Raw genomic sequence first — 26,349 nt, 5'->3', positions numbered from 1 at the left:
CTGAGTAACAGCAACAAAAATGGAATTTGACATTCTGAAAACATTCAGCCCAGGTACAGCCTCCTCCATGAAGCCTTCTCTGATCCCTCTAGTCATACACTCTTCCTCCTCAAGTTATTGTTTTTTTCTGTGTACACACAGAAAGCAAACAATTCTAGAGGGCATGAAATTCATATAGATACTTGATGATTACTGAATTGAATAAAATTGAATTATTCAGGGGCAGAGTCAAGATGGCAGAATAGAAACAGGACTTCTGCAGAGCTCTGGCTCCCACCTCCTCCAATTCATGTTAAAAATGACTTTAGACAAACTTTAGAGCTACAGAACCCACAAAATGACACAGAGAAGCTAACCTCCCACTGAGGACAGCCCAGCAGGCTAGCAGCAAGTGCCAGTACAGCGCTCTGGGAGCCAAGCCCAAGCCCTGCCCAAGCAGAATTTTTAGCCTCAGGGTAGGCCTGACCAGCTGCTGGCTGGAGGGACTTCAGATCACCAGCAGCTGTGGTGGTTTCCAGAATTATCAACCCATAGATGCCAAGGACAAAGTGAGAGGTCAGTGCAGTGTGGACTTTGGGATCCAGTAGGTCAGGAGTGCAGTTGGCCTTTACCCCTGGGCAAGAAGCAGCTGAGGCCCCACAGCCGTGCAGCCGCCACCATGTAGCAGCTTCAGAGCTCCTAGTCTGCATATTGTAGGAGGGTCAAGTGACCAGTCTGAGGGGTAATCATTCTTGCTTTAACCTACTTGGATCTGGATTGCTGTCTAGGCTGGAGGTCCTGGGGTGTGTGAGCAAACTGGCAAAGAGTGTGGAGGCTTCAGAGAGGCTACCTGACTAAGACCTCCAGCAGCTGAGAAACCCCAGCGTTTGGAATTAAGCTTCCGTTTTCTGGTAGCAGAGTTCTACTGTGGCAAAAGGGTCAAAAGCAAGTAATTGAGTGGCAACATGAGCAAGCAAAGGAAGCAAAGCAAACAGAGCAACCCAACTATACACTCCTATTTTGGGAACAAAAAGGATCAAAGCATGGAACAGGAGGAAGACGGTGAAGTCAGAACTCCTGCACCAAAAGCTTCCAAGAAAAATACAAGCTGGTTACAGGCCATAGAGGAGCTTAAAAAGGATTTTGAAAATCAAATAAGAGAAGTGGAGGAAAAATTGGGAAGAGAAATGAGAACAATGCAAGAAAATTATGAAATGAGAGTCAACAACCTGACTGAAGAAAATAACACCAAAAAAATAGATTCAGATGTCAAAAGAGGCTCAAAAAGGAAATGAGGAGAAGAATGCCTTAAAAAGCTGAATTTGCTAGGTGGAAAAAGAATCTCAAAAGCTCACTGAAGAGAATTATTCCTTCAGAATTAGACTGGAGGAAATAGAAGCTAGTGACTTTATGAGAAATTAAGATACTATTAAACAGATCCAAACAAATGAAAAAATAGAAGGCAGTGTGAAATAGCTCATTGGAAAAACTACTGACCTGGAAAATAGATCCAGGAGAGATAATTTAAAAATTATTGGACTACCTGAAAGCCATGATTGATCAAAAAAAGAACCTATAAATCATCCTTCAAGAAATTCTCAAGGAAAATTGCCCTGATGTTTTAGAACCAGAGGGCAAAATAGAGGTTGAAAGAGTCTACCAATCACCTCCTGAAAAAGACCCCCAAAAGAAAACTCTTAGAAATATTATAGCCAGATTCCAGAATTCCCAGGTCAAGGAGAAAATATTACAAGTAGCCTGGAAGAAACAGTTTGAGTATTGTGGAAACAATCAGGATAACACAGGATCTGGCAGCTTCTACACTGAGGGATTGAAGGTCTTCGAATATGATATTCTAGAGGTCAAAGGAGCTGGGATTAAAACCAAGAATCACCTACCTAGCAAAACTGAGTATCATATTTCAGGGGAAAATATGGTCATTCAATGGAATAGAGGACTTTCAAGCATTCTTGATGAAAAAACCAGAGTTGAATAGAAAATTTGACATTCAGATACAAGAAGCAAGAGAACCTTGAGAAGGTAAACAGGGAAAAGAAATCATAAGGAACTTAACAAAGTTGAACTACTTATATTCCTACATGGAAAAATGATAATTGTAAGTTATGCAACTTTTCTCAGTATGAGAATAGTTGAAGGGAATAGAAATATATATATATGTGTGAACATGTGTATATATATGTATGTATATGTGTGTATATGTATACATATCTATATGTGTCTATATAGGAGGGCATATGGGCAAATGAATATATATGTAAGTGTGTGTATATGTCTAAGGTATACATAGAGGGTACAGGACCAATTTAACAGGAAGGGATGATACTTAAAAGATGAAATTAAGAGGTGAGAGAGGAATATAATGAGAGGAGATGGGGAAAGACAGAATGGGGTATAAATTATCTCATATAGAAGAGGCAAGGGAAAATTGTTACAATGGAGAGGAAGAACAGGAAGGCAAAAGGGAATGGGTCAACCTTATTCTTATTGAATTTGGCTTAGGGAGGGAATGACATACACACTAAATAGGGTATCTCACCCTATAAGAGAGGAGAGGGGATAAAGGAAGGGAGGGCAGGCTGGGGGGCAGGGAAGTTGGAGGCACACACTTTTAAAAAGGGACAGGATTAAAGTAGAGAATAGAATAAGTGGGGGCTGGGATAGGATAGAGAGAAATATAGTCAGTCTTTCACAATATATCTACTGTGGAAATGTTTTGTGTAGCTACACTTGTACAACCTATATTGAATTACTTATCTTCCCAGTGAGGGTGGGTGACGAGGGAGGAAGGGAATGAATCTGGAATCCAAAGTTTTAAAATCAAATGTTTAAATATATATATATTTTATTATTATTATTTTACATGTAACTGGAAAATGAAGTATTCAGGCATTGGGGTGTAGAGATCCACCGTGCCCTACTAGAAAGTCAAAGGGGAAATGGGGGAAGATATCGAAGAGAGCAGATTGGGGGAGGGGATATTCAGTGGGAATGCTGTTTTGGGGAGGTGGGTAGGGAAAATTGGGGAGAAAATTTGTCACTCGAAATCTTGTGGAAATGAATGATGTAAAATAAAAAAAGAGAAAAAATTGAATTGTTCATACATTAGGAAGCTTGCTGTATAATCAGGCTACATGTTCACACATGAAACAACCACCAAGTTGGGGAGGGGTGTGAACAGAATAATAATATAGTACAGAATGAGCCAAGGAGACCTCTAAGTAAAGTATCCCATAAAATTTGTGAGGTTGGAGAGTTAAGACTCTTTGCTTACAGATATTAATGGACAAATTTTAGGGAAAGAACAACCATATTAGGTAATTATGTTATCCAATCAATAAACATTTATTAAGTGCTTTTTACATTCCTGAGTTGTGCTTAAGCCCAGGGGATTCAAAGAAAGACAGTACTTTCAAGAAGCTCACATAATGGAAGAGACAATTTGTAAATAACTAGGTATATTTAAGATACATAAAAAATATATGGAAGAATCTCAGAGGGGAAGCTACTATGAGAGAAATTAACGTTATAAAATGTTATATACATATGCATATATATACAGTAGGCAGTTAAGAGCCATAATAAGCCCTTGATTATTTAAAGAGTATGGTGATAGTAGTGAAATTCTTGCCTACAATAACTATCCTGTGTTCTTACTGTTTCCAAATCCTGACTACCCAATAAGCATATGGCATGGTATAAGAAATATTCAGGCAAGTCACAAATCCTCTCTGAGTCTCAGTTTCCTTATCTGTAACATAGGAATATTAATACTTGTACTGTCTCATAGGGTTGTTGGGAGGAATGCAGTTTTAAAATGTAAAGCGGTGTAGAAAAGTGATCTGTGGGATATAAGAAGTACAAAATTGAAAGGAGTGATTGCTTTTCCTGAGCAGTTTACAATATGCTTTCTGTTGATACCAAAAATGTTAGAGAAGACCTTAGAAAAGAATCCAGGTGAATTGAAGTGAAATGGATCAAAGTGGACTAAGTGAATTGAATACACTTCCATGTCCTGCTTCCTTCTAGCCTTCTGTAGTTAATGATTGTCACTGTTCCTTTATCCATCTACATGTAACCATTTGTCACTTGAAAGTTCACCAGGAAATTTCCTCTCATCCTTAGACATTCCTCAGTTTTGTCCCTTTCCTACATTAATTACACTTTTTCTCTCTTTTTATTTAAGTAAAAGCTGGTGGAATGAGAATTGTGCAGAAACACCCTCATAGTGGAGATGCCAAAGAAGAGAAAGATAAGGATGATCAAGAATGGGAAAGCACCAGGTGAGAATTTTTATGACTAGTAAGCATTTCATGGACAGCTTCTCTCTGGTTAAATATTAATACCTGTTCTCTTTCTTAAGCCCAACACCATAGATAACTCTAGCTATTTATGTAGAGGAGAAACTTTATACAGTATATTTTTTCTTTCCTAATCAGTCATATGTGAAATTTTTGTTCCCAGTAATTCAAAAGAAATAGTAGATATTCTCAATTATTCTTACAGATATCAATTTTCTTTTCACCCGACTTAGTCCCCAGCCCTCCCATTTCACCGAGTCATGCTAATCTTACCTCTCTGAGAGCTATTACAGTTTTAATCTCTGGAATACTTGAGCCAGAGAAGAAAAGGTTAAAATAAGGAGCTTCAAAAAATATGATAGCTCCTAATAGATTCTAGTGGCTATGAAAACTGTCATTGATAGCAACTCAAGTGTACTACCCAGTTAACTTGTTTTTTACAGAAAGCACAATTGAAAGAGAAGGAATTTAGGAGTTACCTATTAAATTTGGAAGCATGACAGGTCTGCATATTTTTCTTAGTTTTAACCTATGAGAAAACATCTATTTCATGAGAGTACTGTAACAGACATCAAGTTTCACAAAATTGTGCTTCAGAACATGAAACCAGTGTCCACTCTGCTAAAATTTTCCTTAATGAGATTAACTTCAACCAGATTTGGAAACATTGAGTCTTCATAAAGACTTTCTGTGCTTAGTTACAATAAGATACTTTGCCAGCAAAAGGTCTTCAAATGTTACTAAACCAACTGCATTTTGTTGTCATTTTAAGTAGAATAAGTTACATGTGCCTTTTTTTTAATCTAATAGAGTTTGTAGGACTGAGAGATGATAATTTATTGGCATGCTTTAAAAAAAAAAAAGCAGCAACCCACTTATTTTCTTCCTATTGATTTTTTATGAGAAATGCAAGATTTATGTAAAGTGAGCAATTTGAATAAATAATCCAGTGGATGAAAGATTGCTAGGGGAGTATGGAATACCCCAGCTCTCTAGATTTTAGCATCTTAATCATCTTGGAGATTTGGTCTCGCCAGAATGAAGTGCCTTGGAACCTAGCTAATAATAAGATTAGATTGTTTTTGTCCCCAGCAGCCAGGTCTTTATCTTTTATAGCAACATCTATCTACTGGCTTGAGTCAGGCCCTTTTTTTAGTGCATCTTATCTCATCAGCGTCACTCATTCCAAAGATTCAAATCACAGCCAATCCATGTCTTCTTATTCTTTATGACTTTATGAACTATTTTGTCTTTGTCTTCCCTTAAATCCTTCACAGAAAGGTGCACCCAGTGTTCTGGGAGTCTTTCTAGATCTCTTAACAGTATGAGGAGAGTCAAGCTGTCCAGGAACCCATTGGTCAGGGCCTTATTCTGATTAAAACCAGCAATATGTAGACTTACAAACCACAGGATCTTAAACTGGAGAATAAGATGCCAAGACAAGTGCCTTTGGGGAGCAGGGGAATGAATCACTCAGCCCCTTTTATCATCTGTTTTGGCCCAGGTTTTGTGTTGACCAGCTTAAAATCCACCCCACGCCTCACTGCCTTTTTTCATCTCTTATTGATTCCGCCAGGCATTGTTTAGATTCATCATTACAGACTTTTTTCATGCTTTTTAAGTCTCAAATCCGACTTTCCTTATTCTAACCTTTTGAATTTTGAAGGCCTTCCCTCTTCGAAGATAAAAGCCATCCATGGTGACCTCATTCATTGACCCTTATTCTGCTTCTCAGATATCTCTGTAATCTTTACTCATTCTTTCCTTCTAGGTAAATCTTCAAACCTATTCCCTCTTGTTTTCTCTAGAACTTTGCTTCTGTCATACCCTAGTTTGGGTTTTCTTTTCTTTAAAAAAAAAATCGGGAGTAGAAACAGGACTTCCCCGCTGCTCCGGGTTCCACCTTCCCTAATCCATGTAAAAAGGGGACTCTAAACAAACTTTGGAGCTGCAGAACCCACAAAATGACACAGGGAAGCTAACCTCCCACTGAGGTCAGCCCAGCAGGTGGGCAGGAATCAGCCAGTGCAGTGCTCTGAGAGCCGAGCTCAGCCCCAAACTGAGGCTTTAGCCCCAAACTGAGGCTTTAGCCCCAGGGCGGGCCTGACCAGCCACCTGAGGGACTCCAGAGCAACAGCAGTTGTGGCTGTTTCCAGATTTATCAACACATATATGGGGGGACAAAGTGAGAGGTCAGTGCAGTCTGGACTTTGGGACCCAGTAAGTGGGAGTGCATGCCTTTTGCCCCTGGGGCGAGAAGCCACTGAGCTGCTGGCACAGCCAGCCAGTGCCAAGTGGCAGCTTCAGCTCCTGGCCTGCAGATTGTAGGGAGACCAAGCACCAGTGTGAGGGGTAATTGCTCTTGCTTTAACCTTCTTGGATCTGGATTGCAGTCTAGGGTGGAGGTCCTGGGGTGTGTGTCCAGCTTGCCAGAGCATGTGGAGACCTCAGAGAGGGCACCCATCTAATACCTCCGGCAGCTGAGAAAACCCCAGCGTTTGGGAGGAAAGCTCCCCTGTCTGGTGGCAGAGTCCTACTGTGGCAAAAAGCCCAGGGGTCAAGTGACTGAGGGGCGACATGACCAGGCAAAGGAAACAAAGCAGACAGAAGATTCTAACATTAGACTCCTATTTTGGGGACAAAAAGGAGCAAAGCATGGAACAGGAGGAAAACAGTGAAGTCAGAACTCCTGCACCAAAAGCTTCAAATGAAAATATGAGCTGGTTACAGGCCATAGAGGACCTTAAGAAGCAGATAAGAGAAGTGGAGGAAAAATTGGGAAGAGAAATGAGAACAATGCAAGAAAATTACGAAATGAGAGTCAACAGCCTGACTGAGGAAAGTCATACCTTAAAAAATAGACTAACTCAAATGGCAAAAGAGGCTCAAAACAATGAGGAGAAGAATGCCTTAAAAAGTCGAATTTGTCAGATGGAAAAAGAATCTCAAAAGCTCAATGAGGAGAATCATTGATTGCTTCAGAATTAGATTGGAGGCTAATGACTTTATGAGAAATCAAGATGCAGTTAAACAGATCCAAACAAATAAAAGAATAGAAGGCAATGTGAAATATCTCATGGGAAAAACCACTGACCTGGAAAATAGATCCAGGAGAGATAATTTTAAAATTATTGGACTACCTGAAAGCCATGATCAAAGGAAGAACCTAGAAATCATCCTCCAGGAAGTTCTCAAAGAAAACTGCCCTGATGTTTTAGTACCAGAGGGTAAAATAGAGGTTGAAAGAATCCGCCTATCACCTCCTGAAAAAGATCCCATAAAGAAAACTCCTAGGAATATTATAGCCAGGTTCCTGAATTCCCAGATTAAGGAGAGAATATTACAAGCAGCCAGGAAGAAACAATTTGAATATTGTGGAAACACAATCAGGATAACCCAGGATCTGGCAGCTTCTACACTGAGGGCTCAAAGGGCTTGGAATATGATATTCTGGAGGTCAAAGCAGTTGGGATTAAAACCAAGAATCACCTACCCAACAAAACAGAGTATCATGTTTCAGGGGAAAATATGGTCATTCAATGGAATAGAGGATTTTCAAGCATTCTTGTTGGAATAAACCAGAGTTGAATAGAAAATTTGACATTCAGATACAAGAAGCAAGAGAAGCATGAGAAGGTAAACAGGGAAAAGAAATCATAAGGCACTTATCAAAGTTGAACTATTAACATTCCTACATGGAAAAACAATAATTGTAACTTATGAAACTTTTCTCAGTAGTTGAAGGGAATAGAAATATATATGTCTATATATGAGGGTATATGGGCATATGAATACATATGTGAATGTGTGTATATATGTTTACAAGTATACATAGAGGCCACAGGACCAATTTAACAGGAAGGGATGATAATTAAGAGGTGAGAGAGGAATATAATGAGAGGAGATGGGGAGAGACAGAATGGGGTAAACTATCTCATATGGAAGAAGCAAGGGAAAATGGTTACAATGGAGGGGAAGAATAGGAAGGCAAAAGGGAATGGATCAACTTTATTCCCATTGAATTTGGCTTGAGGAGGGAATAACATACACACTAAATAGGGTATCTCACCCTCCAGGAGAGTGGGGGGGGGAAGAGGATGAGAGGGGGAATGATGGAAGGGAGGGCAGGCTGGCGGGGAGGGAAGTTGGAAGCACCCACTTTTGAAAAGGGACAGGATCAAAGTAGAGTATAGAACAAGTGGGAGGTGGGATAGGAGGGAGGGAAATATCATCAGTCTTTTACAATATATCTACTATGTTATTGTTTTGCATTAGCCACACATGTACAACCCATACTGAACTGCTTATCTTCCCAGTAAGGGGTAAGGGTAAGGGTGAGTGACAAGGGAGGAAGAGAATGAATCTGGAATTCAAAGTTTTAAAATCAAATATTCAAATATATATATACGTATATGTATATACTATTATTAATACTATTTTACATGTAATTGGGAAATAAGATATACAGGCACTGGGGCATAGAGATCCACTGGAAAAGTCGAAAAGGGTATGGGTAAAAATATGGGAGAGAGCAGATTGGAGGAGGGGATGTCCTGTGGGACTGCTATTGTGGGGCGGTGGGTAGGGGTAAAACAGGGAGAAAATTTGTAAGTCAAAATCTGGTGGAAAAAAAAAATAAAGAATAAAATATATAAATAATAAATTAAAAATTTTAAGAAAAATAAAAAAAATCATCTTTAATCCCTCTATATCCTTTGGCTCTTTCTCTATAAATAAAATAACTTACAAAAACCTTTAACCTTGCTACCCTAAACCACCATCTAATTTCTTTTTTTCCTTTTAGAGCTAAATTTCTCCCTGCCAAAAACTATCTTTTCCTCACCATTAACTCAGGCATTAATCACCTATTTTCTTAATTTATGCCAGAAAGACCACTGTATCTGTTTTTTTTTCCCCAAAATCTCCAGTTATCTAAACTCCAGTCTACTTTTTATAATGATTTTACAAAATATTTATAAATCATCCTTTGTCTCGTTTCTTCTTGTCCTCCTTGTAGAATTCAGGCCTGTTGATCTTACTAAGTAGAATGATGATAATTTCTTTGTCATGGACCTCCTGGACAGTGTGGGAAAGCCTGTGGACCTCTTCTTAGATGAATGTTTTTAAATGCAAAAGGATTACAAAGGAAATGAATTGTATTGAAATTTTATTGTTATTTAATTGTTTTCAGTCCTGTCCAACTTTTTATGACCCCATTTGAAGTTGTCTTGGCAAAGATACTAGAATGATTTACCATTTCTTTCTCCGTTTTATAGAGGAAGAAATTGAGGCAAACAGGGTTGTGACTTCCCTAGGGTTACACAGCTAGTAATTGTCTGAGGCTGGATTTGAACTCATGAATATGAACCTTCCTGATTCCAACCCTAGTGCTCTATCCACTGCACCACCGAACTGCTGAGGTTATATTGAAATACGGTTATCAAAAGTTTTTTAAAAAACAGTTTCATGGATCCCAGCATAAGAAACATCTAAACAGAAGAAATTATTTTAAGCTCACATTCAAAGGACACTTTCCTCACCCATATATAATGTCTTCTCAAAAAGGCATGAAACAGCCCTCCCTCCCCATGACCATAATTTGGATGGCTTTTGGTTTTCTTAGTGACAGCACATCATGGTGCTGAACTAGGTGAGGAACAGAACTGGATTTAAATGCGAGTCCTGTAAGTCCAATATTCTTTCTACTTCAGAGGGGCTTGAAATGTTAATTTGGATTAGAAAATTCAGATCTGTACCCTACCACCCCACAGACTATACTTGCAGTGTTTAGGCCTTTGCTGTACCACCATCCCTTTACTAGTCCCAAGGACCTCACTTATAATTCCACTGCAGAGTGTGATTCGGTAGTGCCTTACTAAAGAATGACCAAGAGGGAGTAGTTTGTGCCTTGAGGGCCAGCCTTTTAAGCTGACTCAGCAAGGCGAAGTAAAGCAGTTGTTGGCTATGCTATTTGCCTTCCTTCCAGGGACTCCACCTAAACCCTGAGGAATGTCTCTCTATTGCCAAATCAATTCACTCTACTTGTCAGAGCTCTTCTGACTTCAGAAATGGTGGCAAATATCTAGCCCTGCCCAGTTTTTTCCAAGGGAAAAGGAACCATAAAATGACTGTAACTAATAAGAAGAAAAGGAGTTAATTAATTTTAAAAATGGGAATGTGAAAAATCTTGAGGTACTAGTGGGTTACTTGGATGAACCTTTCACCCTTAAGTCATCTCTCTTCTTCCCTGCTGGTCAGAAACACTTGGCATATATTTGAAAGATCTCTGTGAAGTGGACATAACAAATGGTGATAAGAAGATTACCTTTCCATATCATATGTTAGAGACATCTCAAAAATCATATAGTCTTTGGTTTAAAAAAAAAAAAGTAGGACTATGTACTACTTCTTCCCTGACTTCAGTCAAGAGGCCAGGGTTAAGTTTGCAACTGAAAATGCTATGGAAATGTAAGAATCTACTTCCTTCAACGTTGATTGATGGTGCCATTTTGCATGTATGCTTCTCATTCTTTAAACTCAGAAAGCCACATAGAAGTCATCCTCATGAGAATACAGGGCAATTCTTTTTGCATTTCTTTGTAGGTTTGTTTGGGGTTTTTTTCTTTAAAAAAGTCAAAGCAAGTGTCTATAGTTGCGGTTTTGATTGGCAATTGCAACCATTTACAGCTGCCCAGTACTTCAGCGCACTTATGAAGATGAACAGCTTTAATTACCACTGGGATTATGAATTCTAGAGAGTAGAATCAATCATTTTCAAAACCTTTTGTTATCAGAGAAACTATGTCATGGGTGGGCTTTCTGTTTAAATTTTATTTTAAAAGCTACTTAAATTGAGGGCACATAATCCTAGGATTCATACAATGCAAAGTTGACTGATGTTTGGAGTTAAAAGTTTAAAGGCACCATCAACATCTGACTTTTTTCTCATAGCAGAGTAAAGCGTTGCTCAAGACTTTTAACTCAGCAGTAGCAGCAGTCTGTTCTATTATTGTATACACTTCATGGTAACGTGAACTAGAAGCCTGAAAAACTGAATCGACATTTAGATGGAAGTTGGTACATAAACAGTGATTTTAGCAGTGCTCTTGGTTACAGTTTATTCTGAAAACAAAATAAAATAAAAAGCCAAATACTAGCTTTAACACAACTATGACAGTAAGTACTGACAAATCAGCTTGGTTTTCTTAGCCTGTGTGCCCAGAAATTTCACCTTGAAGCGGTTGAATGTGTTATTATCCATTTCATTAAACCATGCTCTGGAGCAAGTTATAATCTTCATCCTGCCTACCAGGGAATATATTTATAAGCACTGAAACAGGAGCCATTAGCCTTTTAAAAATGTTTTATTTTTTCCAATTATATGTAAAGACAATTTTTTGACATTAATTTTTTTATAAAATTTTGAGTTCCAAATTTTCTCCCTCTATCTCTATTCTTCCCACTCTCTAAGACAGGTAAGCAGTTTTATATTGGTTCTATATATGCAATCACGTGCCATTAGTCTTTTAAAAGGGATGTGTCCTTTGCATTTGGTAGCTTAGAGATGAACTATTAATTCCCCAGGGATTCTTCCTGCTGGTATTCAGGAGAAAGTGATGGTGTCAGCTTGCCCACATACAGAAGCTACCGAGCTTGGAGACCCCTGCATTAGGTGGTTCTTTGGCAGATGTTCGATGGTCTGAATTTAGATGCTGGGTGAACTTTAGGGAGCTTCCTTCCAGTGCTTCAGTTTCCTCCCTTTGTAAAGGGACATAATTTTTGCCATCTGCTTACCTTCAGAAAAATATTGCATGCATTCATTCAGCAACCATTTATTAGGCATCTGCTCTGTACCAGGCACAGAAAGATAAAAATGAACTTTATAGAACTTTATATTCTATTGGTTAAGACAACATGTAACTATGAAAGAATATACAAAATAAATACAAGGTCATTGAGGAGATGAGTAAGTGGGACTGCAGAAATCAGTAAAGGCATCTTTTAGAATGTGGTATTGGAGCTGATTTTTAAAAGAAATGAAGGATTCCAAGTGGCAGAGGTGAGAAGGAAATGGAGTCTAGGAATGGGGGACAATCCATGCCAAGGCATCAGGGTGTGTGAGGAACAATTGCCAGGAGGCCAATTGGGCTGTACTCTGGAGTATAAGAAGGGAATTCATGTACAATAAAGGGACGTGTGATCAAAGGAGCCCCTGGACATAAAATCATAAAACCCGAGTTCGTATACTATGTTGGCCATATCAGAAGTATGGGTGATACGTGAAACTGAACTCAGTGTACATCTGTGCTCTGACCAGAGTGGAGCACAGCCATACTATGAACTCTAGTTTTGTGCAGTTCTTTTTTAATTCAGCATGTGATTTTGTTGCCTTGCTTGGCAGCCACATTATGCTATAGGCTCATTTTAAGTTTGTGTCCCACTCTACATCTTTTTCAGATGAACTGCTCTCTAGTTATGCCTTGATTTGTGATGGTGATTTTTTTTTTTACTCAAAGACTTGATATTTAATAAGGACAAATAACAATCTTATTAGATTATTTTCTAATCTTGACTGCTATACAACGTTAGCTAATGTGCTATCTGCAAAATTGGCCTAAGTATTCTACCCATGTCTTTATCTAAGTCTCATGAGAAACAGCAGAGACCTCTGGGACATCCCTAAAGAATCTTAAGTGGACATTGCATCTAGACAGCTATGTGCCTATGAGTAGAGAAGTCAGGAAGACCTGAGTTCAAATCCTGCTACAGAGACTTACTAGGTGTGTGACCCTGGACACAGCTTTCATCCTCAGGTGGCCTTATCTGTAAAATGAGGACAATAAAAGCAGCTATTTCACAGGATTGTGGTGAGGCTCAAATAAGATAGTGTTAATCTCTTGGCAACCTTAACACGCTATATAAATGCTACTAGCTATTACTGACATTGAATCATTAGTGATTCTCTGCTATTTAACTAGTTCATAACCTAATTGTGCTATCACATAATAACAATAACTTAGCTTGTATATACTTCTGCATTTTGTCTAGAAGAAGAGCATAAAAATACTTTGTTAAATTCTTTGCTAAAACATAGGTAAACTATATTTATACTTTGCCCCAATCTTTTAATCTGCCATTTTTGTTTTGTTTTATAAGGAGCTTCTGGTGTAGATACTTCTAACAGTGTTGTAATTTTTATTCTTAGAAGCTTAATCTGTGCACACTGAGAGATTATATGACTTGCTTATGGTCACACAACTAGCATGCTGGAGACAAGACTTAAGCCCAGGGCATTTTGACTCCCAGGTGAAGCAGCTTGCTGCTGGCACAGAGGTTAGAGTGCTGTGTGTGCAGTCAGGAAGGCCTGCATTCAGATTTGGCCTCAGGCACTTACTAGTTGTGTGATCCTGGGCAAGTCATTTAACTTCTGTTTGTCTCATTTTCCTCATCTGTAAAATGAGCTGGAGGAGGAAGTGACAAACCACTCCAGTATTTTTGCTAAGAAAACCCCACAAGGGGTCACAAAGAGTTGGACCCAACTGAAATAAGTGAACAACAGCAAAAATGGGAATGATAATGACACCCACCTCAAAGGATTGTTGTGAGGATCAAATGAGATAATAATTGAAAAGCACTCAGCACAGTCCCTGGCATGTAGTAGGCACTGCACAAATGCTTATTCTTTTCTCCTTTCCCATGCTATTCTTTTATATTCATCTTCTGTTATTACCTTCTTATTAGCTTCCTCCCATCTTCTGGATTGTCTTTTAAAAGTCTTAGGTGGAAGAAAAAAAAGGAAATTAAGATGTAAGTTAATTGTTAAGGAACAATTAGGTGGCACAGTGAATAGAGCACTGGCCCTGGAGTCAGGAGGACCTAAGTTCAAATCTATCCTCAGACCCATGACACTTACTAGCTGTGTCACCTTGGGCAAGTCACTTAACCCCAATGGCCTTGCCTTCCCCCTTCCAAAAAATAAAGTAAAATAAAAAATAAGTTAATTGTTGAGTGCTTTAGACATCAACACTGGTCTTTTTAAACAACTGTGCCTTTTCCTCCTCGTGGATCACAGACCTAGATCCAGAAGTGATCTCAGATGTTACCCAGTCTAATCCCTCTCCTTTCACTTGTCCAGAGTCATATAGTTAATAAAATGGGACTTGAATCCAGATTGCCTTTCCATTGTACCATTTTGCCTCATGCATGTTTCCTGTAGTCTATATAATTACAGATTTTTGAAATATATCATGTAATAGTGTTTGTTTTCTTATACAAAACTGTGAGGTCTCTACCTGGAAAACTATTCTCCATTTTCATGTCCATACTCAAGGAAAGTGTCATACCATTTGGTAAATATACAAAGGACAGCTCTGGAAATGGAATTGTCTCTTTATCTTTAGAATTTCATTCTTGAGACTTTCATATTCGTACTTAATTGACTTATGTAGAATTTTAGTACCTGGAATCCTATATATTCTTTCTGTTCCACTTTGATGGTGAATGTCATGTTATTCCAGGTTTTCTTTTCCTTCTCTATCACAAATTCTAAAACTAAGTGCACATCCTCCACCATTCTCATCATTTCCATACCAAAGATGTGGCCATTTAAAATGTTAAGTATGTAACTCTGTTTACATTGGTAAGAAAAAACTAATAGAATACAATTAATAACACTGTATGGTCTGTTTAAGTAACATTTGGTGGCAAATGCATATATTTATCTAGTGTTCCAGGGTTTGCAAGGGCCCTACAAACATCTCATTTTGTCTCAGAACAGCCCTGTGAGGTAGGATTCATATTTGTAAAATGAGGGTATTGGACTAAATATCTTAAATAATCTTCCTGCTCAGAAATGTTACAATTTACATAAAGAAAAGGAATTAAGTAGGTCAGCACAGGTTCAAATATGATCAGTCAGCTGGCCTGTAGCATTTATTGAGGATAATGTATAGAAGAGCACTGTGGTAAATATTATTGAGAGGATTTGAAGGAAAAAAAAGATTAAACTTCTGCCTTCAGGAAGCTTATGATCTACTGAGATTGTGTAACATCATAAAAAATAATTGGTAACACTTTACTAGTCAGGCATCAGATAGCTACGAAGCATCAGACTATAAACATGGTGTGTGTATACACACACACATACACACACATATATACCATATGCCATGGTAAGACTGTAAGAGATTTAGACGATCAGGTAAATTTTTATTTTTATATGTGTATACATACATATAGACTTATAGAGATACAGCCATATATCTTAGGCTTCTAAGTATAAGGTAACAGTTTGTATTTTTGGATTTCATTTAACTGATTTTTTATCACTTTAAAAATGACTTATTGGTGGTTTTTGTCTTTATATCAGTCATTTCAGGGGAACTGTTCCCCCTTTCAGACTGAACTCTCTCTTGTAACAAAGGGGGAAAAGAACTATAAATATTTCATACAGTGACCCCATCTGACAATGTATACAACAGTCTACCTTAATAATCCCCCCCTTCTCTGCCATGAGGAGGAGGACCTGTTTCATTAATTGATCTATTGGTCATTCACAGCTTTTTTCACTTATTAAGAGTTCACCTTCTTTTAGTGATCTTTTCATTTATAGTGTTTGCCATTGTGTGTGTGTGTGTGTTTTGGTTATTTATATTTCACTCTCTATCAGTTCATGCAGATCCCATGTTTCTCATTCACACAATAACTGTTAAGTTTGTATGCCATAGTTTTTTGTTCCTTTTTTTTTTTAACAATTTTCCCAATCATTGCATCACCACTTCTTTTCCAGCAACAGAAACATATGTTGTAACCACATTACATAGTATAGTGCCTTGCACTTAGAAAATTGGTACTCAGATTGATGACGTATCAGTATTTACATTTTTTATTTTGTTCTGTGTGTATCCATGAATATATAAATATTTGTTCTAAAGCTTCTTTTTTTGTCTATCTTAGGAATATCAGTATTATAGTAAAGCTATATATCATTTGGAAAGTTTTTTGTCAAATTGATATAAGGCATAATATATATACTCTGACACCCTCAGCTGTCTTAGAAAGTGGCATCTATTTAGCATTGGTATAAATTTGTACTGTCTCTGTAGATTGTTCTGATTTCTGTTGTCTCTGGAGAAGGACTTAAAATCTGGCAGGTAGTGAATCAAAGCATACCCACAGAGTGAGAGAGCATATGGGCATCCATATGTCAAAAGTGCCTGGCTGGACTCTTTTAATTCAAGGGTGAGAAAGAAAGTGGTTAAAGCCCCTTGGCTTTCCAAGGATGTCTGTTACTGTTCAGTAATAGGCTTTGATACTGTGTTTGTAGTACATCTGTTCTTCATTTCAAAACTGGTGGAGGAACCAGGTGTGATTTATTAGCTTCTGAGATTCTTCCCTCTCCCCCAAAACAGATTTTCACACTCTCATTCATAAGTAAAACTCCCTTTTTGTCAGGTTGGTATGGAGTGAAGAAAGGAAATAATACTCTCAGATGTTTTTTCTTTTGTTTATTGTTTTTTTCCCCTACAGAGACAGCCCAGAACATCTACATACATTAAGTTTTTGAGGACTAATGACTCTTGGTTTTTTGTGTGTTGTTATTTAAGGAAACCCAGTATCTTTTGAAAATATTTTCTCATTTGAATAAAGCCACATACATGGAATGCAAATTAACAGATCACCCATTCAATTGTATACAACAATGAAGTTTAATTGAACAGGTATGTTACTGGAGAGAAATATCTATTTCCTTTATGTTTCCACTGTAATACATTGTGCCAGGATATTTAAAAATTATTTTTATGTGAACACAAGAGGCACAAAGAAAAGGTATTTTAATGTAACACCTCCTTTCCCCAAATTAGTTTCTGGTATCTTGTAGTAGGTACTAGTGAGGGACTTAGCAGAGTCATAGAATATTAGAAATGCAGTGGAGTTTATTAACCATTGTATTACCTGGGACACCCACTGATTCACATGTGGGTCTCCCCAACAAATTTATTCCATTTTCAAGATACTCACTTCTGTAGCATAAATCTTTTCAAAACTAGAGGTCATAAATTTCTGCTAATGTAGTTACTTTTACTAATCTGCCAGAGAATATAATCTGTTCAAAGCTAAGGTACTTAATGAAATAACAGTTATTTAAAAAAAGCCATAATTAAAATTTCCTTACCAAACCTAGGTGACACTTTTCCAGCTGGGGTCTATTCTGCCATCCTTATCCCTGGAGGTCCAGAAAGGGGCTCTTTAAATTTCTGGGCTATGGATTGGTAGTCCCAGGAGTATTTGCTGCCACTGCCAAGGGCCCTGCTTTTGATTCTTACCTTGCTCTGTCCAGTCCCAGCCCTTCGTTGATAGGCCTGGTAATGGCCCTTGTGGTTGGTGGGAAGACTTACTACCATGTTGATCAGGCCTCGCTGGAGTCCTTTTGCTAATAGAAGTTAACTAAAGCAGTGTCTCTGTCACAAGTCTCTTAATGATTTAGGGTTAAAAATTCCTTTGTTCATCAAGCAGTGTATATTTCTAGCAATGCCTCCATTCCTCTAATGCTTTAGAAAATAAAACAGGACAGTTGGTACAATCTTGATAATTTTAGCATAGTCTGCATACTCTTGGTTTGTCAGTGTTCTTTTGTGTATGATTTACATTTAGGTAAATCTAAAACCTCTCTTAGAAGTACAGTCAAATTTTATGTAAGTGTAGTTTTTAGGAAACTGGTCACAATTTAAAAACATTGCAAAAATTGAGCAATGAATGAGGAATTATGTTCCTCATTTAACATGTAACAGAATTGTACATAAAGCTTTTTTCCATGAAAAAAAAAATTCTCCCAAAGGAAACAAAGTTGGAAATAAATCATTTAGTAAACAGTTAATAGATACTCACAAAATCACAGAATGTTAGAATTAGAAAGGCCTTAGCAATCAGACATCCAGTACAAATCTTTCCTTTTACAGAGTAAGGAACTGAGGTCCAAAGAAATGAAATGGCTTGACCAAATGCTTTACACTAATTAAATGGCAGGTGGAAAACTTTTTATCAGTGAAAGTTCTATTTCTAAGCTCAATTCAGTCCCACTTCTTCCATTTATCTCTTAACTGCTTCCTTTTTGTCTTTGTATTCTGAGTGCCTAGTATAGTGCCTGACAGGTAGTAGTCATTTATTAAAAGATAAGTACCTGGAGGGCAAAGCATTTTACTCTACTGTTTTACTTTGACAATGCATTACATTTAGATCAGCCAGTAGGTAAAATGGGGGAAAACCTCACCACTTCTAAAATAGCAAAGGCACATAAACAATTTCATTACAAAAATGAATTTAAAAGAAGAAGCCTTTTATCTAAACTATATGGAGATAGGAAATTTTTTGTTCATCATTAACATTTAGCTTGTCTGATATCTAGTTGTAATGCTGTTGTACAGGGTTCCTCCCCCTCCTTTAAAAAAAATTACTGTCTAAAATTGAACAAAATGTATAAATTACTCCAGATTCCAGTCTGGGAGCAGCAAATGCTTCCTGTCTCTATAAGAGTGGTGTTTTTGTTTTTAGTTTTTTATGTGAAGTTTTTCTAGAGCAGGAGTCAACATTTTTTCCCCAGTAAACTTTGACCTGTTGTAGAAGGATATCATTCACCCTATTGAATTTACAACCACAATGTCTTTTAATTGGTCCTTTGAGAAGAACTAGTTTAGTAGATGAAATCATTGCTACTATAAAAAAGAGATTTACAGCCATTTGTAGACTCTTTAATAGCCAAATAAATCTTGTCCACCTGGCATCTTCTTGCAGCTAGGTTTTATCCAACCTTTAGCAAAGAGTGAGACAGAATTCGTAAGAGCAGTTAAAAATTGTACTTAGCGATTTTGAAAAAATAATTAGGTGCTTTTAGTAAACCTAGGTAACACTTCTCCACTGGCTTAAGAAAAGCCCCAGTTTCCATTTCATATGGAAAACTTTATGTGATTTTTTTTTCTCCACAAATTGCCAGATGCAGACTCAGTTTTATAAAGCATCTGTCAAAGGGTCTCTGTACTCCTACTAAATAGCCACTGACTTACACTTTGCAACCCCTCATCTCTCAGCTCTTCAGAAGCACATCCATTCATGTTCTATAAGCTATAGAAAAAGAAAAGATATTGGGGGAGGGTACAGACAAAGCTGATGTTCAGGGCAATCATATATAGTCGTTATGCATCTTTTTAAGCACTGGGATTGAAATTGGAGAAATCCATATCATAAGTGCAAAGACAAAATTTGAGCTTAGAAATTACAATTAATAAATGTTCTGGAGATAGCTGTGAGTAAACAGAAAACTTGAAATCAAGAAGCAGGAGTACTGTTGCAAACCTGTGATTCATTGTAGCTAAATTTGTGGTGGTTTTAATTGGAGGGGGAAATGTGCCTTAAATGTAGGAAGGGAAGGGTGGTGCAGGATGAGCTGAACATCAGATTCTGTTGAAGAAAGAATTTGTTTTATTAGTGCCAAAGATTTTAGAGGAGATTACAGGGGCAAATAAATGTAAAATTTTTTTCATTTTTGGCAAGGCTGAGCTAATGGCATATTCTTTACTTTAAAATGCTGTGGGGGAAAAAGTGTCAAATTATAGCCAGAAGAGGGGAAGAAAAGATGAGGAAATGGGAGTTACTGTAAACTTTTTAAAAAACCTTCTGAGTTGATATGTTCAGATAGCTGAGTTTGCCATCATTGGGTGAAAGACTTTTTATAAATGTAAGAGAAGCTGCCAAGATGTGGTAGTGGGATGTCTATGACTTGTTCTCTTCCCTGTGAGTCATTAGTGAATCAGTTGCCCTTAGGGTATCTTGGAACAAGAAAAAAAAAGACATTTTCAGATACCACTTACAAAAAATAAGGCAGTGAAATTCTAACTCTTCTCAAGGTTTAAAAAAAAAAATACCTATGGCATATTTTATGAGTACTTAAAGCTGAAAATCCAGAAAGTTCACATAACCTTCTTTGGGTACATCTGGTTTCCCAGTTAGCCTACCATGTTTCTCCATCTCTTATTTGAAATATTCTTGCTTTCCTGAGACTAGCATGACCTTGAAGGAAAGCGCCCTGGAGGGGCAGCCAGGTGGCTCAGTGAGTAAGAGCATAGGCCCCAGTGGCGGGAAGACCTGGGGATCGATGCGGGCTCAGACACTCAGCACCACACCCAGAAACAACTGGCCGTGTAACCTTGAGCAAGTTACTTAACCCCAGTTGCTTTAAAAAAAAAAAAGAGCCCTGGGTTCTAGTTGGTTCTGCTACTAACTAGGGTCACTATAGAGCCATAGAATTTAAAGTTAGAAGGACCCTAGAAGTCTTCAGTATCTTTATTTGTTAGATGAAGATAATAAGAGCACCTACTTCACAGAGGTGTAAGAATCAGATGAGATAACAAAACAAAGTACTTTATATACATGGTTCCTATTTATTTATATTATTGTTATTGTATTCCAGTATGCTCATTTTATAGCTGGATTATTTAAGATCCAAAGAAGTTAGAAGTGATTATTCAAAATCACAGAGGTAGTAAGTAGGACAGAATTTGAGCCCAGGCATGTATGTATATACTGAGTCTAAATCCCACTTAACAGTTTGCTTCCTAACAGTATGACTTTGGGAAAGTCATTTAACCTAAGTCTCAGTTTCCTCATCTAAACAATGGGTATAATGGTACCTACCTACCTGCCCATACATAGGGTTGTTTTGATAATAAAATATGACCATATGTATAAAAGCATTTTGAAAAAATGTTATAGAGATCTAAGTAGCGATGTTCATTATTATGTAATTATTTTATTCTGTTATATAGTATCTTTTTAACTTGAAATTATTATACTTCACCATTCTTGAGATAGTGAGAAAGGGACTTTCTACTCTTATATGGTTCATTGAGCAAGCCTTTTAAAAATATTTTTAATGCATTTTGTTTATACCATTGATCAAATTTTTTTGGTTTATTTTTTATATTATTTTGTCGTTTTGTTGCTTAGTCGTTTTTAGTCATGTTTGACCCTTCATGACCCCATTTGGGTGTTTCTTGGCAAAGATACTGGAGTGGTTTGCCATTTTCTTCTCCAGCTCATTTTACAGATGAGGAAACAGAGGCAAGCCAGGGTTAAGTGACTTGTCCATGGTCACACAGCCATTAATGTCTGAGGCCAGATTTGAACTCAGGATGATGAGTGTTTCTGAGTGCAGGCCTGATGTTCTATCTACTGTGCCACCTAGCTGCCCTCATTTGCAATACACAAGAAATATACGCACCATTTATATTTTGGTTTTTGCTGTAGTGATTCTTTAAATGAATACCTAGCAATTTGAGTCTTGGAAAAGTCCTTAAGTTAGGAGAGATTTCTCCATCTCATTTTAATACTTTCCTTAGGAGTCAACATTGAAGATGTCATAACTCAGCATTGTAATGGGGATGACTGTAATGGAGTATAATGAAATATATTGCCAACTCCAACCTTGGGGTTTTAATGAGAAGGGGACATGGTTTTACACATTTATTCTCTATTTGGCCCAAAGCTGTCTGCAGCATTTGTCAGTATAAAATACTATGGATATAGGTAGTTCAGTTTGGTGGATTTTTTTCTTTGATAAAAAATGCTTTAAAAATAAATTTCTATTTTGTTTCCTGAATAAGCCTTCTTAGTTTATCAGTTTTGCCCCTTTCCTCCCTTCATTTTTCCAAAAAGGAATAAGCTTAAGAAGCAATGCATAGTGGAAAGCATACTCAATTTGGAGTCAGGACCAGAGTTCAGGTTCTAGCTTTGTTACTTCCATTGTGACCTTGGGAGTTACTTAACCTCTCTGGGCCTCCGTTCCTCCTTTGTACAATGAAGGACTTGGACTAGATGACCCCTAATGTCCCTTCCAGCTCTAAATCTTATGATCTAGAGAGGCAAAAAAGGAGGCATGCCATAGGAGTCTCAGAAGAAGTATCTACATGATGTGGAATCTAAGCTTCTCTGGTCTTAAGTATGAGGTCAGAGAGGTTAAGTGACTTTCTGAAGGTCATAGCCCCCACTTTAAAAATACTGCATAGTTTAATGAAAACATTACTTGATTGGGGGTCAGGAAACAATGGTTTTAGTCTTTTCTCTGCCAGCTGTGTGTGACCTTTGGGCAAATTATTTACCCCTCTGCACCTAAGTTTCTCACCCCCACTCTCCACCCCCCGGAAATCTATGAAATTGAGAAGGTTGAACTCACTTGATCTCTAATATCCCTTCAAACCCTAAAATACTATGATTTCTACATTCTGATTAATGTACAGTAATTAAGGTTTTCCTTTTTTCCTCTAAGGATTTTTCATCATGAAGTATTTATTGATAATTGCTATGTTTAAAAAGAAAGTTGTTGAGAGGTTGAGATAAGAGGACAAGGAAGGGGCTGGTTTCTATGTCCTGTCTGTCTTTATTTCTTTGGCACCACGTATCACCAAGTAGCAGGGGTCTAAAAATGGCTGCCCTTCTATTGGCGGCAACTTGGCTGCAGCAGTGGCTTACATAGAGATGTGTAAAAAGGATTTTTTGGTACATCGAACATCGAACGTCTTCACTGCACAGCTTCTGTGATTAAATTCAGTTTTATGGACACTTTCCTAACTGCAGTCCTTAAGGGATGGTAGGAAATAGCAATTTTTTGAAATGTGTAAAGATTTTTCAGTGTGGGAAGGAGCTATTCCATACTAGATGTCGGGTATTCCTCATAGAACATTGGCCTTCCTCCTTAAACAGTTTTCATCTGGGTTATTATAAAAACAAATCAGTTTCTTCAGCACGGGCTTGGTCATGGCATAACCTATTTGTTCTATATGGGCTAGTTGCCTGATTTCTGTAGTCAAGGATTTTTATGGGGTAAGAAGAGCTCCCTGCCAAGGGCAATCTCCTCTTGTCCTGGACCTAGTCTCTAATCTATGTTTTGACTAAAACAAATAGATGGTTTCCTGAAAATTTGAGTGTAAGTAGGAATTTCCTAAGTCAAAGCTAATTTTTTTTCTGCTGACTTAAGTTTAATTTGAGAGGTTATTTGTCTTTTGCTTTTTTCTTTTTAATTAGTTTTCCTTTGGCTGGGAGGGGGAGAGGGTTAGAGGCTTCTAACACTTAGGCTTTTAAGTTTCTCTGTCCCCTCTGCTCTCCCCATCTCCCCTTGGCAGTCTCTGTCAAATGGTTAATGATCTGTAAAGAAACATTGAAACACATTAGGAGAGCTGTTTCCTAGAGGGACTACTGGGAGGGTTATCAGACTTTCTAAAATTGGGGCACAGCAGTATGTAAAGTGGAGAAATATTGAACAGTTGGTATGAGGTAAGGGGAGCATCAGAAAGAGAGTGAGAATACATGTTTATACTTAGAGACTGTGCAGAAGAGGCGCAATGTGTGTGTTTGCTAAAACTGAGCAGGCTATATTATCCAGGGGCTGGCAGGCTGTCAGGTCTAATTTGAGATCATCAAATTAATTGTTACACATGACACACTGACATGTAAGAAAAGTGATAAATACCACTGTAGGCTTTTCCCTGTTAAAATTCCCTAGTTAGTTTACATGGCAGGAGAAGGGAAGAATGAACAGAACATGACAGCCAGTCGTGGTTCATTCAGTTGTAAAATAAAAATGGTCCTGCTTTTCCCAGTGACCTTGACTACCTGCATTTTTCAGGAATCACTGTCCTTTCTCTTTCCCTCTCACGTTCTATTCCTAGTCAGTATTTATTGGTGACGTTTATCAATTAATAAATATTTATTAAATACCTACTCTTTGCAAAACATTGTAATAGTCTGTACTCTGTGGGCTTTACATTCTAGGAATATCTGCCGTGGAGATATGCAAGACACCCTGAATTTTCCTACACAGATGAAAGTTCAAGTCTGGACCAAAAAAAAAAATTATACAGAGATGTTATCACAGAGGAACCATTTCTGTTAAAAGTCTCACAAGGTTTTACTTTTCCTAAGAGTATCTCAAGATTACAGTACCTCTCTTCAATGATAGAAAAAAAAACCTTATCCTCACAGGGCAAGACTGAAGGTGGAATTTTTCAGACATCACCACCAAGTCCACCAGCACAGCAAGCATTACTTATTTTTGATGAGAGGAAGAAAAAGGTGAATAGACATTTGTATAGTGCCTACTATGTTCTATGTACTGTTCCAGATACTTTTTTACAAATATTATCTTTTTTGATCTTCACAACAGTCCTTAGAGGTAGCTGCTTTTATTATCCCTATTTTACATTGGAGAAAACTGAGTCTGACTTACCCAGGGTCACTTAGTGAGAACATATCTGAGGTTGGATTTGAACTTGGGTCTTCCTGACTCCAGAACCAACATTTATCACCTAGCTGCCTAGAGAGAGGAGGGCCATTTTTTTCCTTCTCCATTACAATTTGTCTTCCATGCCTATGAATCTATCATAACTCTATGAGTTTCACCAACGGCCTCTTAACTGTCATATCCAGTGGCATTTGCTTATGATGGCTGTACTCTCCTAATTCTTCTTTCTCTCTAAGGTTGTTTTAACAGTTTCTTCAAGAAAAGCCTAGTGCATCCCTTTTTTTTTTTCCCCCATTTCTTTGTGTACTTATTGTATCCCTTTCCCTTTTGTCCTCCATCCTCCCCAGGAGGAAATATGCTCTGAGGACATGGAATGTTGTCACAGAATTTGAGATTTAGAAGGGACCCCAGTGGTCTTCTAGTCTAACTCATGTCTGAAAGAAACCCCTACTGTGACAATACTGACCAGCAATTATCCAGCCTCTGTTGAAATAAGCAGGTAAACCCAGTCTCCCACCTTTGAAGGCAACCCATTTCACTTTTGGACAACTCAGATAATGAGCAAGTTTTACTTGACACCAAGCCAAAATTTCAGCTTCCATCCATTGCTTCTGGTTCTTTTCAAACCAAATAAGTCTTATTGCTCTTCCATTTGACAGCCCTATAAATACTTAAGGAATAATTCCCAATTCTTCAGTTGATCCTCATCTGACATGAACTGAATTCCCATCAGTATCCTAGTTGCCTTAATCTTGATTATAATTCCATTATATTATAATGACTGAATATGATAATTTCCAATCTCTCAAAATACTTAAACTGTGATGCCCAGAACTGAACATCCAGAGGAGTTGACAAAGAAATAATCAGCCTCTGAGGAATCAATAGTCTTGTTGGAGACATTGGAGAGATAAGACATAAACATATAAAAAAGATAATCCTAACATAAGACATAGAATAAGTGCTCAATAAATGGTGCAGACAAGAATTATACACATTCAGAGGAATATTTTAAGGGAAAATATGGGAAGATGATATTCTGTGTACCACACACAGCAAGCATGAGTACTCAAAAGGTATAGGTTGTCTTTTTGAACACAAGTTTGGGAGGAATTCATTATGAGAATCTTATAAATACTGTTATCTCTTCAGACTAAAGTAATTAGATATCCGATCAAACAACCTCTTTTACCAGTCTGGGTCTTGTCCAAGATAAAATGAAGACTGTCAGGATGCCATAGTGTCATTGGCTTTCAGCATTGAAATTTTAATTGTTTCTAATGGAGATAAAGGCTTCAAACCTAAACCTGGATTAAATGCTGGCTAGATAGAGAATAGTCCCTAGATAGCAGCTGAGTTATGCTCTGTTATGCTAATCTCTCATTCTGTTTACCCTTCGCTTTCAGTTGAAATGAACAGAGGTTTATGACCCTTTGATCACTTCCTCCTACCTTTTTTAATCTGAATTGTGTCTCTGACCTTTCCAGTGTTTAAGCAAGATCTCTTTCATGTTTGACAATTTTGAATACTTCAAGGAGCAGAGTTTTTAATTTACTCATGTTTAAACTAGGACCTCTCATCTAATCATTATTTCATGAGACATATTACCTCTTGCCTTGTCATTCTTTAATAGTGTGGCGCAATGTCAGAATTGTCCAGTCACTGGCCTTTTGTTACTAATTGTTTCATGTAAATCATGAGATAGATAGATAGATAGATAGATAGATAGATAGATAGATAGATAGATAGATAGATAGATAGATA

At 37.6% G+C, this 26,349-nt stretch overlaps 1 protein-coding gene across 2 annotated transcripts in view; it reads left to right on the top strand.

Moving 5' to 3' along the window:
• Positions 1-26,349, top strand: part of DAP (death associated protein) — a 74,925-nt gene that overhangs the window by 11,793 nt on the left and 36,783 nt on the right. Inside the window, exons 2-3 of one of the 2 annotated variants that reach the window (XM_069077167.1) lie at positions 4,184-4,280; positions 24,117-24,268. In XM_069077167.1, coding sequence (XP_068933268.1) covers positions 4,184-4,280; positions 24,117-24,237 — 218 coding nt within the window. In that variant the 3' untranslated portion in view covers positions 24,238-24,268. Of the gene's footprint in view, positions 1-4,183; positions 4,281-24,116; positions 24,269-26,349 lie in introns of those variants that run through there. The other variant, XM_069077163.1, reaches the window with a different exon arrangement.

The sequence above is a fragment of the Petaurus breviceps genome, unplaced genomic scaffold, assembly GCF_028583685.1.
Source record: "Petaurus breviceps papuanus isolate PSGF00001 unplaced genomic scaffold, PetGlider_PUasm1.0 151, whole genome shotgun sequence".
Lineage (NCBI taxonomy): Eukaryota > Metazoa > Chordata > Mammalia > Diprotodontia > Petauridae > Petaurus > Petaurus breviceps.
This window is presented reverse-complemented; position numbering and strand designations above follow the sequence as displayed.